The 21,600-nt window shown below is 39.5% G+C and overlaps 1 protein-coding gene across 6 annotated transcripts in view; it reads right to left on the minus strand.

The window, feature by feature from the left end:
* The window catches only part of magi1b (membrane associated guanylate kinase, WW and PDZ domain containing 1b), a 453,246-nt gene that overhangs the window by 199,367 nt on the left and 232,279 nt on the right, over positions 1–21,600 (minus strand). For all 6 annotated transcript variants that reach the window (XM_043708283.1, XM_043708282.1, XM_043708285.1 and 3 more), the window contains exon 2: positions 1,222–1,338. In XM_043708283.1, coding sequence (XP_043564218.1) covers positions 1,222–1,338 — 117 coding nt within the window. The remainder of the gene's footprint in view (positions 1–1,221; positions 1,339–21,600) is intronic.

Raw genomic sequence — 21,600 nt, forward strand, 5'->3', positions numbered from 1 at the left:
TTGCAACAAAAACTTCCAGCTCGGCGAACAGAACCACAACAACGAGCACCCGAGCTACAAATCTTCGCACAAACTTTGGGTTATACGAATGTTGCAAAAATGTTTCTTTTTACCATAATGGCAACATCGAGTTATGTTCAAGTGTCCTTTTTTTCTTGAAAACCATTAACTAAAGCAATTGAAGATTTGTTTTAAAGCCAGATGAAGCAATTTATGAAATGATTCACCACTTTTTTTCATACCCGTAATATGACAGTTCACGTTTCCACCTCAGATTGAACAAAACAAGATGCCCTTTATTCATTTTGGGATTAACAGCAACAGTGCTGCTTCAACCTGAAGCCAGCAAGGAGGCGGGTGGGAGGTGTTTATTTGATTTACATTCCGATTGGCAAATCACAGAACAGGAATAAAATCCGGGCAACGCCTTTCTGACTGGAACACATGGGCAGTCAGGTTTAAGACAGAGCTCTTGGCTTTGGTCCAGAGTTTCAAGTCAAAATGTAAGCAGCTTTTTATTTGCAGTTATAAATAGTTTAAAAAGAAATACAAGCCAAAAAACAAAATCAGGCTGCACCACTTCTTATTAATTTCCATTCTGTTTTTTTTCTATGTTTTTTCCATTCCATTTTGAGGAATTATCATGACTGTTATGGTACACAGGCAATCTTATTCCCGCCTGCAAAATAAAGCTGGCCACACTCAACTGTTTTTTCTTCTGCCTTCAAAAAGACTGAGGAATTGCATGTAAATGTCATGTTATGTAAATGACAAAAGTGGTTTTGTCGTGGTATTTCTGATTTCGCTTGGAATTGGATATTGAGTAGCATGCACATACTTGTGAATAGAACAAGACATTTGGAATGATTATGGGAATGATTAGCACTGAAGAAAATCTCTAATTGAGATGAGGAGATAATCTTCTCCCAGGTCTCTATTAATACCATTCTGAAGCGGCTCGTCCATCATTTTCCTCCCAATTTTCCCTTGCTTTGAAGAAACATTTCAATAAAACTAAGTTCCTCCCCCAGTAGCAGATCTATTGTTGACACTTGTCCTTTCAGTTCCACATTAGTTAAAGACAGAAATTTTTATTTTTGAAAGAAACAGCAGAAGTAAAACAAAACATGCCAGCATAGTATCACGACTATTGAGGAGGATCAAGACGATCGTGGCACCCCAAGTGGAAAGTTTTAAATCAAAACTAAAAGTGATACATACAAGGCACAGCATGTCGATAAAGGTTATCCCGTATTGTCTGTTGTAGCTCGTGATCTGCTGATCCTTTCTGAAATCGTTGACTGAGATAGTGCCGTAGATCTTTATTCAGTTTGCTTCCTACAATGAAACAAAACTATAGTTAGTCCAAAGTATAACCCTTGGTTACTGAATACTATTTGCATATGCTTCCATTTGTGCTTGACCTACTCACAGGACCCTGATCTGCATTTCACAGTCAAGATATCAACTTGAATGGTCACTTTGGATAAAAGCATCAAAAAAAAATTAACACGCTCAGTTTGCACAATAAATTTAAGTAAAATATGACTGGGACTTTTAAATATGATAAGTTTCCCCAAATCATCTCGAAAGTGCCTTTTTTCATAAAGCAAACTCATTCAAATTTATAAAAAAATCACTTCACTGGTAAATGTTAAGAATGCATACATTAAAAGGGCTTCAAATGTTCAAAAGTATGAGGTAATGCATTTTGGGAGGACTAACAAAGCAAGGGAGTACACAATAATCTGTGGACCCTTGGAAGTACAGAGGATCAGAGGGGCTTTAGTGTGTACGGCCATAGATTCTTGATGGCAGTAGGAGGGGGAAATAAGGTGGTTAAGAAGGCATATGGAGATTTATCATTATTAGTCATGGAACTGAATACAAGAGCAGAGATTTAATGAAGAATCTGTACAACACGAGTTCATGACTGCAGCATAGATGTTTTGCACCTGGCTGGTAGTGGGTATCTGGAACTCACTGTTTGAAAGGGGAGATAGGCAGGAACCATCATAACATTTCAGCAGTACTTAGATGAACACTTTAAATGAATAGCATATAAGGCTACTGGTCTTGTGCTGGAAACTGGAACTAGAATAGATAGGTGCTGGATGACTGGTGCAGACATGATGGGATGAAGGGACCCTTATTACTTAACGACTTACTAAAGTAGATGAAAAGAATTAAGCCTAACTTGAAGAGTGACCAGAAGACTGAATCAAAGGAAATATTGTTTATATTTTGATATACCGTATCTAATTACTACCAAGGCTAAAAGTGAGATTTTGATTTTGTAGCTGATACAAGGGCTCATTACATGGCACTTTAGAAGATTTTGACAAAATTATCTTCAGAAAATGTTAATCACTCTTTCTTGCTATGGATTAGGCTAACAGTACAATATAAAATATCTGTGAATGAATATTAATTGCCAAGAAATGTATGTCAATGTCAATTTGATGCGTATTATTAATAGTCACTTGAAGAAAGCCCCTCCAAGAACACCATTCCATCTGTGGGATAAAATTAGCATTTCCAGAAGCAATTAGTAACTTCCAATGAAGTTGAATTATTTTGGTTTCTGTTTTCGAAATGTTGTTTCTGACAATGTAAAATGACAATTCAAGTATGAGAGTTTACTGTGTTTGAACTGCAATGCTAAGTTGATTAGGAGAAGGAAATTACTTCCAATCAACTATCTAATTTAATTCTGCTATTCAGAATGTACAAAGTTCCATTCTATCTTTCGGTCGCACTTCCTGGTATTGTCAGAATATATTGAGACTTCCTGATACCTCAACAGCAAACTCTCTCAAAAGGCTACCATTGATGAATAGATCCAACATTTGACCAACTGGGCTTAACCTTCTACCAATTAAGTTAGAAAGTTTTGACAACAAAGACCTCCAAAAGTCAACACAAATCCCAGAGACAGAGAGTCGGTATTACATTTTCCCTGTACTGCAACAAGACCTAGACTGTATATCAGACCATTAAAAAATTCCATCAAGAATATCTCTTATCACGTCCTCAGGAATCAGAGGAAGGAAAACCAAACAAATGGTAGTGTTCTTCTTGAAGTCACCTCCACATGCATTCAAGTTATACTACTGCAAAATCAATTTTAATGGTCTGAGCAATGCCCAGATGATTGAAAAGCACTTAATCCACTATGCTGTTTCCTCAATACTCAACTGGTCAAATTCATTGGAAACAACAAAAAAACTTCAGAGGAACTCTGAAGTTCTCTGGGAAGTGTTGGAAAGAGCTTGCTATGAGTCATTGAAATTAATACTAACTTGTCCACTAAGGCATATCATACTATGAATCAAAATGTCAATGTGTGATGTAGACAAATGGCCTCAGAGCCAGATGTGACCAAAGACCTGTAAGTTCAGAATCAGTCTGTTCAGTCACGTGAAGATCTAAGACAAACACATATAGTCCCGAGTACCCATTATCCTCAAATCAAGAGACAGCCAATGATAGTGATTGCTGAATAGAGAATCACAGTCATTTTGGTTATTTACAGCTTTCAGAATATAATTATCAATTCACAAAGTGAGATTTTGCCTCTGTTACTGCTCTCATTTGTCTGTTCAAAGTAACTGATACTTGGTTACCTGTTATGCCCCGAGAGTTTGGTTAGGCCATTTTAGACAAGTAGCCAGTGAAAATGTAGATGTTATATTTCTAAATGCTGTGATCAGACATTTATATTAAAATTCTTGTATCCATGTGCATTTTTTTGTCTGCAACATTCAACTTCTTGTTGACATCTTTATCCAATAGAAGTTTTCACATTTATATTTATAATAGAAATTGCTTTCATGCATTAATACTTTAATTACAACCTCTCATTACTAGTGGAACTGTAGTGTCTCAGTCTCTCCACTCTTTTGTCTGTCTCGCAGGCTAACCAACTCAAATTCAATCCAAAATTTTTGGAAAATGACGACAGACTGTATGAATTAAAACAGAAATTGAATTACCCCTCTACCCTAATCAAATTATACTTCTAATTCCACATCACCTGCAGATTCTTCACAGCCTGTGTCGAATGCATAAAAAATCAACTTAGATATTCTAATTCTGTCATGAAGGTAACTATTTAGGTAACAAATTAATTTTGAAAGTTAAATACTTGGATGAGTGAAACTTGATAAGCTGTGGGAAACATAAAACATTAATGTTTCACAATGTTATCAATTTCTGTTCTGCAGCTGATCTGTCAAGTCATGCAACTACAAGAGATATAAGAGGTTGTTTTGTACAATGAGAACTGCTGGCACAGAGTCAGGAAGAATTATAGCAGCCAGCGTCTGATGTTTTATGTGCTTGTGTGTTATCTCCTCCCACTAATGGCAAGCAGTTTTCTCAGCCGTGTATCAGATCAGACCTTTCTTAACCAAAACATGGCCAACACACTGAAAATGACTACATCTAAAGCAACCTTCCCATGACTGGGTCAAGTTATCTTTTTTCTAAATTATGAAAAAAAATCACCAGCTTGCTACAACTCAGAAGTAAGATAAAATGCCAAAGTTGAAGAGAACTAAATCATGTCACTGGAGAAATTTACATTTTGAATATTGTCATGTCACATGTTTATCAATCTGATTACATTTTAAAGTCAGACACCTGAAACAGAGTTATTCTTGCATCTAGTCACCAAATGGACTCTACATACTGTATATTATGACACATAGCTCTTTATTGAAGCATGGTCATGGTAAACAAAAACAAAGAGCTGCTCTCGTGCTCATTAAAAGACCAATGAAACCTTGTTTGAAGCAGTTGTCATGAAAGATTTTACCACTGCTGCCCAGGTAATATCTGAAGTTTTGGCACTGAAGCCCATCTGACACAGGGCCAAGTGTAAATTACAGGCAACTGGCAGGTCATGGCAACAGCAAAAGAATCCTTTGTGCAGCCACAGCAAAAGCAAAGAGAGATTCCTTAATCACCATGAATGTTTGTCAGTTGAAAGAGTTACAGTTAACATACAGATCACAATCAAATCCCCATGTGCTAAAGATTCAGTCACAAGCTCTTTTCTTGTGTCTGGACAATTGCAGGAGGACCAGAAAAATCTACTGAAAACAACAAATGCTAGGGATCACAGCGGGTCAGACAGCATCCATGGAGAGAGAGCAAGCTAACTTTTCAAGTCAAGATAACGCTTCATCAGAACTCAAGGATCACAATGGTGTGTTGAAGTGGCAGGCATCTGGAAGCTCAGGGTCCTCTTTGTGGACAGAACACAGGTATTCTGCAAAGCACTAACCCAGTCTGAGCTTTGTTTCCCAAATGAATTGAATTGAATTTATTGTCACATGTACTGAGGCACAGTGAAAAGCTTTGTCTTGTGAGCAATACAGGCAGATCACAGAATTAAGTCGCATCGATAGTAAATAATAGGTAAACAGCGACAAAAACAAAAACACAGGTACAGGTGAATGTTAAGAGTTTGAGAGTCCATTCAGTATTCTAACAACAGTAGGGTAGAGAATGTTATGAAATTGGCTTCTCCCCAATGGGAGAGGTTGTAGAAAAACCATTGCCAGGGTGGGATGGATCTTTAAGAATGTTGGCAGTCTTTCCTTGACAGTGGGCCTGGTAGATGGATTCTATAGATGGGATGTTGGCCTTTGTGATTGTCCGGGCTGAGTTCACCACTCTCTGTAACTGTCTCCAATCTTGAATGGTACAGTTGCCATACCTGGTAGTGACATATCCAGACGGAATGTCCTCGATGGTGCACCTATAAAAGTTGGCAAGGGTATTCGCCGTCATGTCAAATTTCCTCAGCTGTCTGAGGAAGAAGAGATGTTGGGCCTTTGTAACCAGTGAGTCCACATGAAGAGTCCAAGAAAGCTTGTTGTGGAAGACAACTCCCTGGAGTTTGACTCTCTCCACTCATTCCACCTCTGTGCTGTTAATGTATAGGGAGGACATGAGTAACATCCCACCAAAAGTCAATAATGAGTTCCTTGGTTTTGCTGGCATTGAGAGCTAGGTTTTCTCAGTGCACCATTTTTCCAGATCTTCCACCTCCCATCTGTAGAGGAGAGGAGACCAATATAGAGGAGACCACATTGTGAGCAGCAAATATAACAGATTGGATTGAATAAAGTGCAGATAAACCACAGTTTCACCCGGAAAATGTGTTAGGGGCCTCTTATAGTCAGGAGGGAGGTGCTGTGAAGGTGTTGGGAGTGAAGGAGGAGTAGACCAGATTATTGCAGAGTGAACAGTCCTTGCAGAAGGCTGACAAGGGTTTGGAGGGGAATATGCAAAAACAGAAAGAACTGCAGATGCTGTAAATCAGAAACAAAAACGGGTGACCTGAAACGTTGACTGATTTTTTTGTCACAGATGCTGCCAGACCTCCTTAGCTTTTGCAGCAACTTCTGTTTTCGTTTGAAGGAAGTATGCATCTGGTGTGGCATCTCGCTGGAGGTGGTGGAAATGGTGGCTAATGATCCTGTGGATGTGGATGCGATAGGATGGTAGATGAAGACAAGGTGAACACTATCACTTTTGTGGGAGGGAAGAAAGGGGATAAGGGCCAATGTGCAGGAGATAGATCGGATTCAGCTGAGGACACTGTCAACAACAGTGCGATGGAATCCTCGGTTGAGGAAGAAAGTGGACATTTCAGACTAAAATAGAACTTGCCTGTGGTACTTCCTTTTCAGAGTAAAAAAGGATTGTATGTATGGAGATATATTATTCAGAATGCATCAGAGGATTATTATATTCATAGCTGGCAGGAGGAATGAAAGTAATATTTGTTTCTGGAAAAGGAGGACAGGTAGGCCATTTTAAGCATAAGCTACTTTTCTATCAGCAATAGAAAATAAAAGCCATGATAATTGGAGTTCAATGTTTCAGCTGAACATATATCCTTAATACTTAGATTATGCTCAAAATTATCTAGATTGTCTTAGGTTGAGCTTATTCCTTACTATTTCATATCTTCCCTCAGCTGGTAGCAGTCATCAGCATAAACAAAATGAGCTATGCCATATCATTCTGGCTACATTAGTACTATGTTATATAAATTAACACATGTTTGATGCACATGTCATATCACCTTCTCTGTTAAAATATATGCACAAAGATTAAATAAGACCAGTAAAGGTGGGTTGTTGGGATTTTGAAACTATTTCTCCAATTCAAACATCCTTTTAAATAAAAGGATGACAAGAGGAACAGTAAATTTGTTCTTGTTTAATCACAACCATTCTAATACACCAAATTGAACCGTGAGAGATCATGTTATTTATCTGCATTTTAAGCAAGTAACGATTACCCTGCTGTCTCCTGAACAAAGCGCCTAATAGTTGCAAACAAAATTCTGATAACACAGTCACTCATTAATTAATTACTTCTCAACCATCAACAAAAAAAACGACTCAAAAATGTCATACCTAACAATAATCATAGCAAAGATAAGCAAAGTGGATTTTGAAAGTAGGTCTGCAATATTACTCATTATGATAAATTTAAGAAAAGAAAATTCGTCAGACAATTAGTAGAACTATAGATGTGTAGAACATAGAACATAACAGCGCAGTACAGGCCCTTCGGCCCTCGATGTTGCACCAACCTGAAGCCCAGTTAACCTACACTATTCCATTATTATCCAAAGACCATTTAAAGGCCCTTAAAGATGGTGATTCTACTACTGTTGCTGGCAGGGCATTCCACACCCCTACTACTCTGTGAGTAAAGAAACTACCTCTGACATCTGTCCTATATCTATTACCCCTCAATTTAAAGCTATGTCCTCTCATACTAGCCATCACCATCCTTGGAAAAAGGTGCTCACTATCCACCCTATCTCATCCTCTAATCAATTTGTACGTCTCTATAAAGTCACCTCTCAACCTTTTTCTCTCTGATGAAAAGAGGCTCAATTCCCTTAGCCTTTACTAGGATGTTGCCTTCCCTCTATACCAGGCAACATCCTAATAAATCGCCTCTGAACCCTTTCAAAACTTCTACATCCTATAATGCGGTGACCAGAACTGTACACGATACTCCAAGTGCACCCATACCAGAGTTTTGTACAGCTGCAACATGACCTCGTAGCTCCGAAACTCAATCCCTCTCCCAATAAAAACTAACACACCATACGCCTTCTGAACAACCCGATCAGCTTGGGTGACAACTTTCAGGGATCTATGCACATGGACACAGAGATCTCTCTGCTCATCCATACTATCAAGAATCTTACCATTAGCCCAGTACTCTGTATTCCTGTCACTCCTTCCAAAGTGAATCACCTCACACTTTTCCACATTAAACTCCATTTACCACCTCTCAGCGCAGCACTGTAGTTTATCGATATCCCTCCGTAACTGGCAACATCCTTGCGCGCTGTCCTCCATCTACTTTACTATCATTCGCAAATTTACTAACGCAGCCTTCTACACCCTCATCCAGGTCATTTATAAAAATGACAAACAGCAGTGGCCCCAAAAACCGATCCTTGAGGTACACCACTAGTAACTGAACTCCAGGATGAACATTTTCCATCAACCACCACCCTCTGTCTTCTTTCAGCTAGCCAATTCTGATCCAAACTGCTGAATCGCCCTCAATCCCCCATGCCTCCATATTTTGTGCTGTAGCCTACCATGGGGAACCTTATCAAGCACCTTACTGAAATCCCTATACTCCACATCAATGGCTTTACCCTCGTTCACCTGTTTGGTCACCTTCTCAAAGAATTCAGTCAGGTTTGTGAGGTACGATTGACCTTTCACAAAACTGTGTTGACTTTCCCTTATCAACCTACTCCTTTCTAGATGATTATAAATCCTATCTCTTATAATCCTTTCCAACACTATATTCACAACTGATGTAAGGCTTACTGGTCTATAATTGCCAGGGTTGTCTCTACTCCCCTTCTTGAACAAGGGGACAACATTTACTAACCTCCAGTCTTCTGGCACTATTCCTGTAGACAATGATGACATAAAGATCAAAGCCAAGGGCTCTGCAATGTCATCCCTAGCTTCCCACAGAATCCTAGGACAATACTTCCTCCTTATGAACCTCAATCTCATCTAGTCTAATAACCTGTATCTCAGTATGTTCCTTGACAATATAGTCTTTTTCCTGTGTAAATACTGATGAAAAATATTCACTTAGCGCTTCCCCTATCTCTGCAGGCTCCACACACAACTTCCCACTACAGTCCTTGGCAGGCTCTACTCTTACTCTAGGAGAAAGTGAGGACTGCAGATGCTGGAGATCAGAGCTGAAAATGTGTTGCTGGAAAAGTGCAGCAGGTCAGGCAGCATCCAAGGAACAGGAGAATCGACGTTTCGGGCATAAGCCCTTCTTCAGGAATCCTGAAGAAGGGCTTGTGCCAGAAACGTCGATTCTCCTGTTCCTTGGATGCTGCCTGACCTGCTGCGCTTTTCCAGAAACACATTTTCAGCTCTACTCTTACTCTAGAAAACATAAGAAATTCTGCCTTTCTTCTGTGGACATATTAGAATTTCTAAAATATAAAAAATATTTGCAGCTGATCAAACATATGAGCAAGCTTTTAAATTGGAAGATTTCTGCACTTCCATGTTCATGCATTGTCAGAAAGAGAAGGCAGTTCTCACCAGTCCCTGCTCCTCGGATGTTGCCTGACCTGCTGTGCTTTTCCAGCACCACACTCTCAACTCTAATCTTCAGCATCTGCAGTACTCACTTCCACCTATTTTTCACCAGTATGTCTGAAACATGCAGATTGTTCCAGTTGATCTTGGTGTTTACTTATTGTCTTGTCTCCACAACATAACTCAGGGAAAACCATCATTATCATTAATAAGGAACAAGCCTGTGTTGTAAGTTAAATGTATGAGAAGTGGAGGTTGGAAGCATTTTTCTTTGAATCACACCCACATGTGTTTTCTGTGCAATATCTCGCCTCATGAGATTAAATTTAATTCAGGAGATTGGGAGTTTCTAATGTTAGGTTTAAAAATCAATGAACTGCAATGACTGGGATTAGAACCCTTAATGAAAGATTCAATTAATTTTGTATCTAAGGAAGTGCAAATACAATGTTTATGAGAGCCACTCACTTCATCAGATTTTTAAAGCATTAGAAATAGCTCAGTGAATGACATTGTGCAATAGTCACTTGATCTCTGCACATACACGCTCTTTGTGCCACCTAGAGGTGGTGTTTATATGGTTAACAGCAATATCTCACTTTCAAATGAGCTTGAGCCAAATGTTTCTCTGGGAAGACAATTCTTCTCTGCTAATGCTGCCTAATACATACAAGTGGCTAAAATCAGCATATGGCAACAAATTCAATGGGAAAGATTCATCCAAAAAGTATCTCCATTTTCTTCTTTCATTCATGTCAAAGGATTGCTTGATGCTATTTAAACGATTTGTAGCTCGGGTTGTGGATGAGGTTGTAGATTCGTTTGCCAAGCTGGTGCAATGTTTCATCGCCTCACTAGGTGACATCATCAGTGTGTCTTCGATGAGATTGCTTGATGGTTAGACGAAGTTACAAATCCCGTTTACATTAGTGGATTGGTGAATCCAGCCTCTGCCACATAGGAGAGCAGAGGCATGAGAACACCTCCTCCCTAAGTCACACACACCATACTGACGTGGAAATTATATGAATGCTCCCTCACTACCACAGGATCAAATTTCTGGAACTTCTTTCCTGACAGCCTGTGGACACATGCACATAATATGGACTGCAGCTGTTCAAGAAAGTGACTTACCACCACCAGTTCAAAGACAAGTTAAAGAAAGGCAGTAAATGATGGCTTAACCAGCAAAGCCTGTAAACCACAAATATATAACCTGTTTTTTTTTCAAAAGATTCAACTCTAACCGCACAGCCAGTATAGAAAATATATGGAGGAAGCAGCAAACATTTAGACAAATGAGTTCACAATACTAGGTTTGAGACCCATCAGACACTCACTTTGCTGGCTAATGGTAAGGAAGTAGCATAAAAGAAATGCAATGATGTAAATCACATTTTGGGTACTCAGCTTTACTTCAGTTAGAGTTTATTTGTTGATGAACACAAATTTGCATCAATTAGATGTTAGTATCTTCAAAATCTACCACAAGGAAAACCTGTCTATTTCAACCATAAATCATGCCATTTATCAGGTTCTAAGAAATGTGTTCTAACAAATGGACGTTAATCACCTCTGGTCTGTTTCTGATTTTATTCTGGTGTCCTGGCAACTTGGTTTTTAGTTGTATCTTTTGGTTCTCTACCACCTAGCTGTAAATTAATTTAAGTGGCTTTGACCAGTACATGTTAATCCAGTGCAATATTGCCCACATTTTGTAGGAGAAAAAAGGAACCTTGTCTCACTTCTTTCTCTACTTTAAATGGATGATAATCCTTTTATCGTATTGTTCAATCTTCATTTTCCTCTTGTTTTGCTGCAGTATGTTCACAATGTTCATTGTTGCTTAATAAATCCCCTTATGTTTTGTCAGCTGATAAAATTAGCTACGTACTTCTTTCCAAAGTGACTCAGCAATGCAATGAAACACTTATCAACTTTTTTAAGAAGTGGTTTATATATCAAAACACATCAATTGTAATAAATTGTTACTGAACTCTTCTAATGGGCACAGACACACGTTTGTTAATGTGACATAGCTAAATGGCATGTGGGTGGGTGTGAAGAATAATGAGATGTTTGCATTTATCACAAGTCAAAAAAAAGTGCGCTGCACTTAATTAGCCTAACATTTAGACTGTTATTCAATACCACATTACAAGCTGCAGTGCTGCCGCTGTCAATGAATACGTCATACTCTCTTTATGTAATGCATGCATTCTTGTACCCGAACATTCAACTGCATTTTGTGGTAAACTACATTTTGGAAAAACACCATGCTGTTGTAAACTATTCCATTCAATTTTTATCCAGTTGAGGTGACAGCTGGACATCTACAGTTATTGATTCAATAACTGCATCAAGAAGTGCCTAAAAATTTGGATACTTCTCTATTCAAGAAAGTGGGGGGGTGGGGGGAAGGCTCACACATGGAAGTGTGAGAGAGAGAGAGAGAAGACACAGGCCGGTATCTTAACATCTGTCATAGGAGAATCTATGATTAAAAAAGTTACAGTGGGGGCACTGAGAAAAATTGTAACGTCTTCAGGCAGAGTCAACATGGGATTGAGAAAGGTAAGTCACGTTTGATTAACTTACTGGAGGTTTTTTGAAGAAGTAGGACCTATGGATGTCTGCACTTCGATTTCCAGAAGCATTCAGCAAGAATGCTTCAAAGGTTACAACACAGAATAAAAAATCATGGTGCAGGGGGTAATCTAATTGTACAGACAGAGGCAGAAATTGCTGGAGAAACTCAGTAAGTCTGGGAGCAGCTGTGGAGAGAAAGCAGAGTTCATGTTTCCGGTCCAGGGACCCTCCTTCACAACTAGTGGTAGCTGGAAAAGGTGGTCCTTATTTAATAAAGAATGTGAATGCATTTGAAGCACTTCACTTGACTGATATTTGTAATGGGGGTAGACGGGATATCTTATGAAGAAAGTTTCAAAGACTATAAGACCATAGTCTTATAGTCTATGGAGCAGAATTCAGCCATTCAACCCACTGAGTGTGTTCTGCCATTCAATATGGCTGAAGTGGTTCTCAACCCTATTCTCCTGCCTTCTCCCCAGAAGTCTTGATGTATCACTAATCAATAATCTATCTATCTCCATCTTAAATGCATGCCTCAATAACATGGCCTCCACAGCCTTCTGTGTTAGTGTTAAGTCTCAATCAGATGCCCCTCATCCTTAGCTTGCTTTTACGCTGCCCCTGATCTCCCTTGTCAGCCATTATCTCGTCCTCCCATTAGTATGTCTCTTCTTCTCTAGGATGAATTTCTGCTGTCCCTCCCTAATTACTCTTGAAATTCCTGCTATTGCTGCCCCACCATTTTTCTGCTAAGCTCCCCTTCCAAGCAACTCTGCCCAGCACCTCCCTCATGTCTTTGCAGTTACCTTTACTCAATTGTAATACGATTATATCGGATTCCAGCTTCTGTCTCTTGAACTGCAGCGTGAATTCCAGTATGGTCACTGCACCCTAGGGATTAAACACCATAATCAAGTCTGTCTCATTTCAACTCACCAAATCCAGAATTGCTTGCTCCCTAGTTGGCTCTACCATAAACTGCTCCATAAAGCTCTCTCGCAGACATTCCAAAAATTCCTTTTTCTGGATCCATTACCAACCAGATTTTCCCATATTGAAATCCCACTATTATTGTAATAGTGACTTTCTTACACAGATTTTCTACCTCCTGATTTGTTTTCTGCACACATCCTGACTACTGCTAGGAAACCAATACATAACTCCCACCAGGGTCTTTTTTCTTTTGCAGTTCCTCAACTCTATACACACAGATTCTATGATTTCCCATTCTACATCAACTCTTGGTTTCAAGTTAATTTAATTTCTTACCAAAAAGACGATCCCACCCATTTTGCTCATCTATCTGTTCTGTTGATAAAATGGGTATCACTGGATGTTTAAAAGGAATTGTAATCTTATTAAAACATAAAATCTTGAGGGGCCTTGCAAAGGTGGATACTTAAAGGGCATTTTCTCTTGTCGGAAGGTTACTAACTAAGGGATACACTTCAAAAGCAAGAGGTCTTCCATTTAAAACGGAAATAGGATTACTTTTTTAAATCTTGAGGGTAACGTGTTTTTAAAACTCTCTTCCCCAACAAATGGTGGAGGTGGATCATTGAATGTTTTTACGGCTGATGTACGCAAATTCTGCACTAATAAGGAAGTGGGGGTCGGTGGGAATGTGGTGCTGAAGCCATAATCAGATTACTCATGATATGACTGACTGACAGAAGCAGGTAAATGGCCAACTCCTGCTCCTATTCGGTATATTTATAAAACTTTTGAGATGGTGAACAGTGCGTTAAATCTATGAGCATGGTTATGTGGGTATAAACAAAAACATATAGAGGTCAGTGCACTGGCTGCAATGTACTTCAATATAACACTACTGTTTTATAGAATGGTAAACGTGAAACAAAAACAGGCGATGTTGATAATGTACACCAGCTCAGTTAGCACCTATAATATAAAGGGGTCTCTGAAGTTTTGAGTTTGCAAATATTTTAATCAATCTCTTCAGAGGTGTTATAATACACCTCTGGAGCAGACAGGGCTTGAAATTTGACCTCCTGGCACCACCACTTTGGGTATGCATCCTTAACAAGGATTACTGACAGGAACAGATAAGAAAAGGACATGTTACTAAGGTTAGAAAATAAATCAACTATTTTAACAATCATAGAAAGAAAATAAATGGATAGAATTTGCTGCTTAGCAAAGATTAATGATATAGTGAGACTTTTCAAGCACAACATACACGTAAAGAAGAGGCCTATGCAAACAAAAATACAAGAAAGTAAGAGAGGAGAGAATACAGAGAGAAAGAAAGATGCTTTAAATGGGAAATAGATATTAAACTAAAATGAAAGTGCTGACAAAACCTCAGGAATATCAGTTTTGAAAAGAGGGAAAATGCCATTCATGACCACATGCTTAGAATTCATCTGGTGCTCTGCACTAAAACTACCAAACTCTGTACCAGCACAAACAATCCCACACATTGCTGAAGCAAAATAAAGATAGAGGTCAGAATGACAACTGGACTAGAATTAAAAATGGAAAATCACAAGGAGGTTTGGATAACATTTGCTGAGACATTCAGTGAAGTGGCCACCAAATGCGTTTGGTCTTCTCCATGTAAGTAGCCCTTTCCCATAGTTAATTCAATAAAAGTCAGCAAAATTAGGAAGTCCATAAAAGAATGGTCTCTCAAAAAAAAAAGGAACATCTGGGGACTCTCAACAATTGTGTCAGGAGACTTATGGCAGACATCATATCCACTCTAAGCTCTCATGAAGAGTCATCTAGACTTGAAACGTTAGCTTGCCTCTCTCCACGGATGTTGCCTGACCCATTGCACTTTCTAGCATTTTTGTTTTCAGTACAGATTCCAGCAGTAATTTGCTCCTACTATACTCACTCTGATTATGTGGTGGCTGGTTGCAAGGCATAAAACATATTGGAAGTAAAGGTTACTGAGCAGGGAGCAAGGATACTGTGGTGAGGGGGATTTCTCAAAAACCAGAAAGGGGAGTACAATAGGAAACGATCTGAGTGTGAATCCTGTTATAGATGGCAAAAATGACAGATGATAATCTGGGTAAATCTGAAGGCCTTTCCAGTGGAAGCAAAGGACAAAGCAATCCTACTGTTGTAGAGAAATTATGGAAATTATTGAGAGCAGAGAAACTCAAATGAAAGACTGATCAGTCAAGGGCCCTATCGCCCACTGTGGAAGCAGACCTCGGTGAAATAGAAATGGTGCCACTTCTGTAGCCTCTGATTGTGGGGAACACAAGTATCCCTCATTGCAGGAACCAGAAACAGGTGATCAGCCTGTAGAAACTAGATTTGTTGCATTTAGTTACACTTAACCTTGAAAGCCACTGTTCAACAGCAATGAGATAATTAATCAGATAACCAGTTTTTGACACTGCACTGAAATGATTGCTTACATTTCTGCTCAAGTCTCTGGAATGGGCTTGAACGCACAACCGTGAGGTGGGGTTAGTTAGTGAGTCAGTGCTAACACTTTAGCATGGAATGGGATTTGCATGACATATTTTCACAAATATAGTATGAGTAGGTTCTTCTGGTAGGAATATTTGAATTTTCAATGCAGCTACCTGAACTGCACCCTGTTTCCCATTTTATTTACATTTATGCTTGCTAATGTTATGATGTATGTACAAAGGCAGGTTCCTGGCTCATAGTCTGTGGATTCTTTATCTTGAACTGTTTGCTTAGCAGTTTTGTTTTGTCAGGTTGGCTTGCTGTTGCCTTCCAGTCTCAGGGACAGTGACAAGTGGTACTTCAGTTAGAATGGTAAGCAAAATTGTTGACATGACTCTGAACTATGTCCACTTAATCAACGGAACTAATTCCAATCTTCAACCCTAACCCCTCCTCCCCAGATTCAGACAGTGGGCAAGTAAAATGGGGACATCACTTTTAACAAAGGCATAATGATGGAAAAGCAATCCAATAGATTTAGCTCACTAGTCCTCTATACAGTATAATAGAATCTAAATAATATCACAAGTATATTATGTGTACTGTATTACAGGGTAAAGAAAATCATTTCTAAAAGCATTCAATAGACAATGTATGTTTAGAGACAGTAGTAGGCAGAGAAAGCTTTAAGCAAGTCAAATATTTGCTTTGAGAGCCGAATCATTTTCAAGAGAGCTCCAGAAATGATTGATTATTAGTTGGCTTTGAAGCACAGGGAGAATAATTATTAATAATGGTAGACTCTTCTATTAAGTCACGGGTAAGGAGTAAAGTAGCCCTGAAAATCAATGACATAGCTGTTTGTGAATTTTAAAACAGTTCAATAGGTGGAGCTATTAAATGAGAAAGTAAATCAATATTACAACTTCAAAAATTTGACAGCTGCTCTGGTGTTGTTTAAAATATTCATGATACAAAAAGGCAGAGAATGTTAAGGAATATGCACGATCCCTCCAAAACCTCCTACGTAATCAATAAATGAAATAAAGTGCTACTCACTACAGAGTCATAGAGATGTACAATACGGAAATAGAACCTTTGGCCGACCTAACCCAATCTAGTCCCACCTGCCAGCACCTGGCCCATATCCCACGACAGAAGGTGCAAAACTTGACCTACTCTTGGGAAATAAGCCAGGGCAGGTGACTGAGGTGTCAGTGGGGGAGCACTTTGGGGCCAGTGACCATAATTCCATTAGTTTTAAAATAGTGATGGAAAAGGATAGACCAGAGCAAAAAGTTGAAGTTCTCAACTGGAGAAAGGCCAATTTTGATAGTATTAGGCAAGAACTTTCAAAAGCTAATTGGGTGCAGATGTTTGCAGGTAAAGAGACGGCTGGAAAATGGGAAGCCTTCAGAAATGAGATAACGAGAATCCAGAGAAAGTATATTACTGTTAGGGTGAAAGGAAAGGCTGGTAGGTATAGGGAATGCTGGATGACTAAAGAAATTGAGGGCTTGGTTAAGAAAAAGAAGGAAGCACATGTCAGGTATAAACAGGATAGATCAAGTGAATCCTCAGAAGGGTATAAAGGCAGTAGGAGTATACTTAAGAGGGAAATCAGGAGGGCAAAAAGGGGACACGAGATAGTTTTGGCAAATAGAGTTAGGGAGAATCCAAACGGTTTTTATAAATATATTAAGGACAAAAGGATAACTAGGGAGAGAATAGGGCCCCTCAAAGATCAGCATGGCGGCCTTTGTGTGGAGCTGCAGGAAATGGGGTAGATACTAAACGAGTATTTTGCATCAGTATTTACTGTGGAAAAGGACATGGAACATATCGAATGAAGGGAAATAGATGGTGACATCTTAAAAAATGTCCATATTAAAGAGGAGGATGTCTTGGAACGCATAAAAGTTGATAAGTCCCTAGGACTTGATCAGGTATATCCTAGAACTTTGTGGGAAGCTAGAGAAGTGATTGCTGGGCCTCTTACTGAGATATTTGTATCATCGATAGTCACAGGTGAGGTGCCGGAAGACTGGAGGTTGGCAAAGGTGGTGCCACTGTTTAAGAAAGGTGGTAAGGACAAGCCAGGGAACTATAGACCACTGAGCCTAATGTCAGTGGTGGGCAAGTTGTTGGAGGGAATCCTGAGGGACAGGATGTACATGTATTTGGAAATGCAATGACTGATTAAGGATAGCCCACATGGCGTTATGCTTGGGGCATCATGTCACACAAACTTGATGGAGTTTTTTGAAGAATTAACAAAGAGGATTGATAAGGGCAGAGTGGTAGATGTGATCGATATGAACTTCAGTAAAGTGTTCAACCAGATTTCCCATGGAGACTGGTGAGCAAGATTGGACCTCATGGAATGCAGGGAGAACTCACCATTTGGATACAGAACTGGCTCAAAAGATAGAAGACAGAGGGTGATGGTGGAAGGTTGTTTTTCAAACTGGAGGCCTGTGACAAGTGGAGTGCCACAAGGATCAGTGCTGGGTCCTTTTCATCATTTACATAAATGATTTGGATGTGAGCATAAGAGGTATAATTAGTAAGTTGTAGATGACACCAAACTGGAGGTGGAGTGGACAGCAGAGAAGGCTACCTCAGATTACAACAGGATCTTGATCAGATGGGCCAATGGGCTGAGAAGTGGCAGATGAAGTTTACTCTTGTGGAACATAGGTAGTGTCCTTACCTCTGACCCAGGAGGTCCAGTTTAAATCCCACCTGCTCCAGAAGTGTATTAGCATTTCTGAACATGTTTATTACAAACATATCCATACTCACAATCCTGTTACAAAACCCAAAATCCAACCTCCCAGATATTTTAAGTTTTTCCTGCCATATTTCTGTCTATTTCTCAATTATTACTATTTCAAAATAAAGACAACCCATTTCCCTGTTTACCAGAACAACTCACACTGAATTTTTATGCTGTGAACCAGATCTCCACCTCCCCGGTATAAAACATGGGGGAGAGTTTGCTGCTGCTTAGCTGGCTCGGTCTGTAACCATTCACTGGACCAATAAAATGGTTGGGAGATCTCTTGCCCCAGTATTGTTACTGGGAGAGGTCACCATTTGTTGAAACTGCAGGATGTTAAGTGAAGGTACTGAAAAAACCTAGTTGAAGGCAAGCCTTATGCAAGTTTGCCACCAGCAAGACAGAGTTCAGCAAAGGGCATGGGGAGTCAAACTGAAAAGGGCAGAGCAGGGGATATCTGGAATAGACCAGAGAATACTGGCCATTATTTAAAAACATTGCGTTTCAGAATACTAATTTTATTCGAATGATGGGCTCAACAGGATAAATGCAATTTAACTTGCTGTCTCTTCAAACAATGGAATATCGTCTTTGTGCTGAATCGACATTCAATACGGGACCTTGAACAGATTCATTTTCATGAGCAAGCCTTCTTTGTTGTGCCCCAGTTTGTATTCAGAAAGGAATTAGATCAACATTTACTTTTTAACTTGGCAGCCACATTTCAAAATGCCAATTTAGAGACTTCCTGCAGACAGGAGGAAAGTAGACATATTCACTCCTGTGTTTGTAATGGCTGATCCATCAGAGAACAGACAACAGAAAAGGGCAAGTAAAAGCTAACCTTAACATTTGTGACAATAAAGCACACACTTTGACATAAAGACATGACCTTAGCTGCTCTACTTTCATTTTAAATCAACGTGTTTGTGAAATCAGAGTCTGAAATAGCAAAGAAGTAGGTTTACAGCAGAGATGGGAGTTAGTCAGTCAGAACATTTATTTTGTTAATTAGTATAGTAATCCAACCTAATTGCACAGCCCTATTTGAAGTGTAGCTACGTATGCCTCAAATGTCATTGCATTGTACCTTTTAAGGGGAAATGTAAATGTCTGATTGAATGTCCCCTTCAAGCTGTGTGTGAGATCCTGTGCGAATGACATTAAAGTTGGCTCCTTAAAGTTGGCTCCTTAAAGTTACTGCACGTGCACTAAAAGGCCCATGCATTTACACATATTGGCATTTCATGGCCTCAGGTAGCCCTCATGCTTTACAGCCAAGAACTTACTGTATAAAAGTATTGTTTTCCTGTCAAGAGCTAATATTTAGATAGCAACTTTGACATCATAAAATATCCCAAGGCATTTTACAAAAGATTGGTAAAGCAAAATGTAAAGAAAAGGTAGATTTCCAAACGATGTATCAGTTGTGCTTTATAGTTGCTTGGGTAAATAAGTCTACCAAGTTTTGGAGTTTTAAAGGAGGAAAATAAACAGAAAAGTAAGAGGATTCTTCCAAGATTTGTGGTCAGGGCAGTTGAAGACACAGCCACCAATCACAAAGAAATTTAATTCAGGGATGTTCAACTGACCAGACTTCAGTGACCACAGTGTTGTAGAATTTCAGATTATTAGAGAGATGAGGAGGAGGAAGGACATGAAGACGCTTGAAAAATAAGATGAGAATATTAAAGACATTGCTTGACTGGGTGCCAACATACAGTGAGCACAAGAGTGCTTGGTGAATGGGACTTGCCGTAAATTAACACATGACAGCGGAGTTAGGATGATCTCAAGCATTTGAAGGATAGAATGGATTAAACCATTCATGAATGCATGAGCATAGTTAAGTCTAGGAGGTAACAATGCAGAGATGATGGTCAAGGACAAAGCTGACTGATATTAAGGGAGTGGAAATAAGCGATCTTGTTGATGGCACCAACATGTAATTGGAAACGCATCTCAGAATCAAATGTGACTTCACGATTGTGACCAGAATGTTTTAACATCAGATGTTGACATGGAGTGCGATTGGACTGGGTAACTCAGGAAAGGAGTTTGAAACAGGGACCAATGTCAATGGCTTCAGTTTTCCCTATGTTTAATTGGAATAAATGCCTACTTTTCCAGTACTGCCTGTTAGTGAACATTTGATAACTTAGCAACAATGAAGGAATTGAAAAGGCTAGTAATGTGGTTGAGCAGTCAGTAAAAAGTGGTCTGAAGCATTTTTAATGATGACTTGAAATCTAGCCACTCCAATCATGGATTCTCAACCAAACAAAATAATCTCATTCTGTTCACACTGTCAATGCCGGTATAAATCTCACGAGGGCAATTAGGGATGGGCAACAAATGCTAGCCTAGGCAGTGACACCCTCATCCTGTGAATATATAATTTTAAAAAGTGGATAAAGACTACATTATCCAAAAGACCCTATATTTTGAACTATATAGAGTCAGAGAGTCATAGAGATGTACAGCATGGAAATAGACCCTTCAGTCCAACTCATCCATGCCGACCTGATATCCCAACCCAATCTAGTCCTATCCGGCCCATATCCCTCCAAAACCTTCCTATTCATATACCCATCCAAATGCCTTTTAAATGTTGTAATTGTACCAGCCTACACCATTCCTCTGGCAGCTCATTCCATACACGTACCACCCTCTGTGTGAAAACGTTGCCCCCTTAAGTCTCTTTTATATCTTTCCCCTCTCACCCTAAACCTATGCCCTCTAGTTCTGGACTCCCCGACCCCAGGGAAAAGACTTTGTCTATTTATCCTATCCATGCCCCTCATAATTTTGTAAACGTCTATAAGGTCACCCCCCAGCCTCCGACGCTCCAGGGAAAACAGCCCCAGCCTGTTTAGCCTCTCCCCGTAGCTCAGATCCTCCAACCCTGGTAACATCCTTGTAAATCTTTTCTGAACTCTTTCAAGTTTCACAACATCTTTCTGATAGGAAGGAGACCAGAAATGCATGCAACATTCTAACAGTGGCCTAACCAATGTCCTGTACAGTCGCAACACTCCCAACTCCTGTACTCAATACTCTGACCAATAAAGGAAAGCATACCAAATGCCTTCTTCACTATCCTATCTACCTGCGACTCCACTTTCAAGGAGCTATGAACCTGCACTCCAAGGTCTCTTTGTTCAGCAACACTCCCTAGGACCTTACCATTAAGTGTAT

The sequence above is a fragment of the Chiloscyllium plagiosum genome, chromosome 18, assembly GCF_004010195.1.
Source record: "Chiloscyllium plagiosum isolate BGI_BamShark_2017 chromosome 18, ASM401019v2, whole genome shotgun sequence".
Classification (NCBI taxonomy): Eukaryota; Metazoa; Chordata; class Chondrichthyes; order Orectolobiformes; family Hemiscylliidae; genus Chiloscyllium; species Chiloscyllium plagiosum.